This window comes from Cotesia glomerata, unplaced genomic scaffold, assembly GCF_020080835.1.
Source record: "Cotesia glomerata isolate CgM1 unplaced genomic scaffold, MPM_Cglom_v2.3 scaffold_245, whole genome shotgun sequence".
In the NCBI taxonomy this organism is placed as follows: domain Eukaryota; kingdom Metazoa; phylum Arthropoda; class Insecta; order Hymenoptera; family Braconidae; genus Cotesia; species Cotesia glomerata.
The window spans coordinates 6,711-9,431 of NW_025402941.1; the positions used below are offsets into that span (position 1 = coordinate 6,711).

A 2,721-nucleotide genomic window follows, 5' to 3' on the forward strand; every position below is an offset into this window, starting at 1 on the left:
ATCTGCAATGTCTGAAGGTGATAATTCCGTTGCCACTGGTTCTGGAACACCGGAGATGATTAGTTCAGATGTTTGTTGAACGACGGTCGAGGAAGTCATCGGTGTTTGCGACGTTAATGCCATAATTTTTTCTGATAAAGCTTGCGAATTAGTTATAGTTTCATCTTTTAGTTTTTCAAAGTTCGATTTCAATTCTGTTATTGTTTTGAATTATCAATTAAATCCGAGGTAAGTTTGACTACTTGGTCTTTAGTCTCAGAATGTTTACTATGTAATTCATCAAGACGCTTATTTAAATTGTCAAACTTTGAAGACATTTCATTAACTTTCTTAGTAATATGAGTAGATATAGTTGTCATTAAAAGTGTTAATTTTTCATCTGTTGATTTGTTAAACCAACCATCCGGCAATTCATTTTGCGACTCGGAATTTGTTGCTCCAGAATTTTGTATCACTTGATTTGTTAATTCAGCCATTGTAAGTGAAGATGAAGTTGGAGAATCAAATACTGAGTCACTAGCAGGTGATAATAAAAATGCTGGAGAAGTAGAAGAGAATGTACTTGGATTTTGATTTGTTTTTGAGACTAAAGCTGGAGAACTAGTCGATGATTTTGCTGATTTAAAGCTTGAAGTAGACGAGTTAGTTGAATTCACAGATTTAAGAGAAGCAAGGCGACTATTTTTATCTGTGAATTTGAGTCAAGCTCGTTTTAATAAGTATCCAAATTTATTCCTACAACAACAATCTACACAAAACAACAACAAAATACACTCCAGGCATAGATATAAATCACATAAAAAATTTTAATTATGAACAATTCATCAATGATGATGAAGACCCGGATAAAATTTATGTAGTTGAGTGGCACGATTCAGTAAAAGAACCACTGGGTGGTTGGACGTGCTATAGTGCCCAAGTTATTGCGGTCTCAGGTAATGTTTGAACGTTAATAACCAAGATACTTTTATGATAAATAAATATGATCTATCTATTTTCTATATTTTTATAGATTCTCTAGTCAAGTTAAATAAAAAACTTAAAGCTATTGATGGAATTCAATCTCCTAAACGTTGTGTTGCTCATGAGGTAACTGAAGAAAGTGGACCCAGTAAAAATGACATTCCTGAAAAAAATGAAAAAGCAACAGTTAATGAGCCAGAAGTGGTAAGATAAATTAAACAATGCTTAATAAATAGCATCTTTATAGAATTTTATCATGAAATATATTTTTCATGGAATAAACTGAAGTTCTTTTGCAATTATCAAGTTGTACATACATAAATTTTTTCAGGTAGTATGTGATACTGAAATTGACAAGAGTCCGAAGGTTAAACGTAAAAAATTATTTGATGACAGTAAGGTTAGTTTTACAAATGATAGTTTATGAATCGTATCAATTATCTATCTAAATCCAATATTTATTATCGAGTTCAGAAGAGATTGAAATTCTAAATGATGGAAAATCAAAGACTACTGAATCATTATCTCCTCCCAGTGTTAATGACGGTGAATTTAAAGATTCAGATGTTGAAATAATTAAAGGCAAGGATGTAAAACCATCAGGTACATCTGAATTTGTAACTAAACAAGAACTATCAGAAGGTTGGTAGTTAACTTTATTACATCTTTATAAATACTTACATTAAAAAACTTCTGCTCTTATTAGCAGTATTAAAATTATAAAATACCTTACAGCTATTACAATGGCAGTTAATAAAATTCTGTCAGCAATGCCATCAACATCATCAGCTACCTCAACACTGCGTGCTAATCCGTCAAAAAACTAAACATACACAAAAAAGAAAAATGATATGGTATATTTTTGATTACTTTCTATATTTTGAATTATTGAATAACCAAGGGCGAGAATTATTATAAAAAAGATTTATTATTATTTTACTTCTGTTAAATATGTGGTTGAATCAGGTGAACCAGGAAGAAACATTTTTGTTACGGCTGATCAGTGGAGAGCAGCGGAATCGGCAAATCACAGCTTACAGCAATGACTACATCATTGTTGGCTTCAGTGTTTTCAACTGATGAGCTCATTAGCCAAATGTAACTACAAAGGTGGAGTTAAAAATTCTAAAGATAAGTCGATTGTACACTCTGGATTAGAAAATACTGACAAGTTGAAGGCTATTAAAGCTGTATGATAATTTAATTAAGTTTAGTAATACAATTTTTATCTATGATACAAAAATAGTAAAAAATAACATAACTTAATACTGTTAGAAACCGTCAATAACCGATTCAAACGACAGTTCAATAATACAGAATTCGGAAAATGCATTAATGTCAAAATGCAATAAATTATTGTCCTTAATAATACATCAAAGGTAAAATAAAAAATTTTCAAATTAATTTGTTTATTTTGAGTGTATAAAAAGTAAAATATATTTTTATTATTGCAGAGAGACTAGAAACCAAGTCGACACAAGAAAAAAAGAGGAAGATGATCAAAAAAAGAATAGTAAATATTCAAATAGTTGAAAATTTATAGACACTAAAATCTCTTTTTATTTTTATAAAAATTAATATTTTAAAAGTTTTTATTTTGATTTTGATTTGACGCAGTTTTCAATACTTACTTTTAATAATATTCAGTATTTAAATACTGAATGTTTTTTCTTCTTCAAATTATTTTTCTTTAATTGAAATTTCTGCTTTATATTTTAATGATTAACAGTTTAATAAATTTATAACTTAACGTAATAA

At 29.0% G+C, this 2,721-nt stretch overlaps 1 protein-coding gene across 1 annotated transcript; it reads left to right on the forward strand.

Moving 5' to 3' along the window:
- The first annotated feature begins 487 nt into the window (after positions 1 to 487).
- Positions 488 to 1,790, forward strand: LOC123274166. Its single transcript, XM_044741657.1, has 6 exons — positions 488 to 512; positions 780 to 935; positions 1,013 to 1,167; positions 1,295 to 1,362; positions 1,430 to 1,605; positions 1,699 to 1,790. The coding sequence occupies exons 1-6, from the start codon at positions 488 to 490 to the stop codon at positions 1,788 to 1,790; spliced, it is 672 nt and encodes a 223-aa protein (XP_044597592.1).
- The last annotated feature ends 931 nt before the right edge of the window (positions 1,791 to 2,721 follow it).

Excerpts from the sequence above, each read along its gene's own strand:
- LOC123274166 (XM_044741657.1), top strand. The coding sequence starts at position 488 with ATGAAGTTGGAGAATCAAATACTGA. Across the intron at positions 513-779 it reads GTTGGAGAATCAAATACTGA|GCATAGATATAAATCACATA; the intron begins GTCACTAGCAGG and ends AATACACTCCAG. Across the intron at positions 1,168-1,294 it reads CAGTTAATGAGCCAGAAGTG|GTAGTATGTGATACTGAAAT; the intron begins GTAAGATAAATT and ends AAATTTTTTCAG.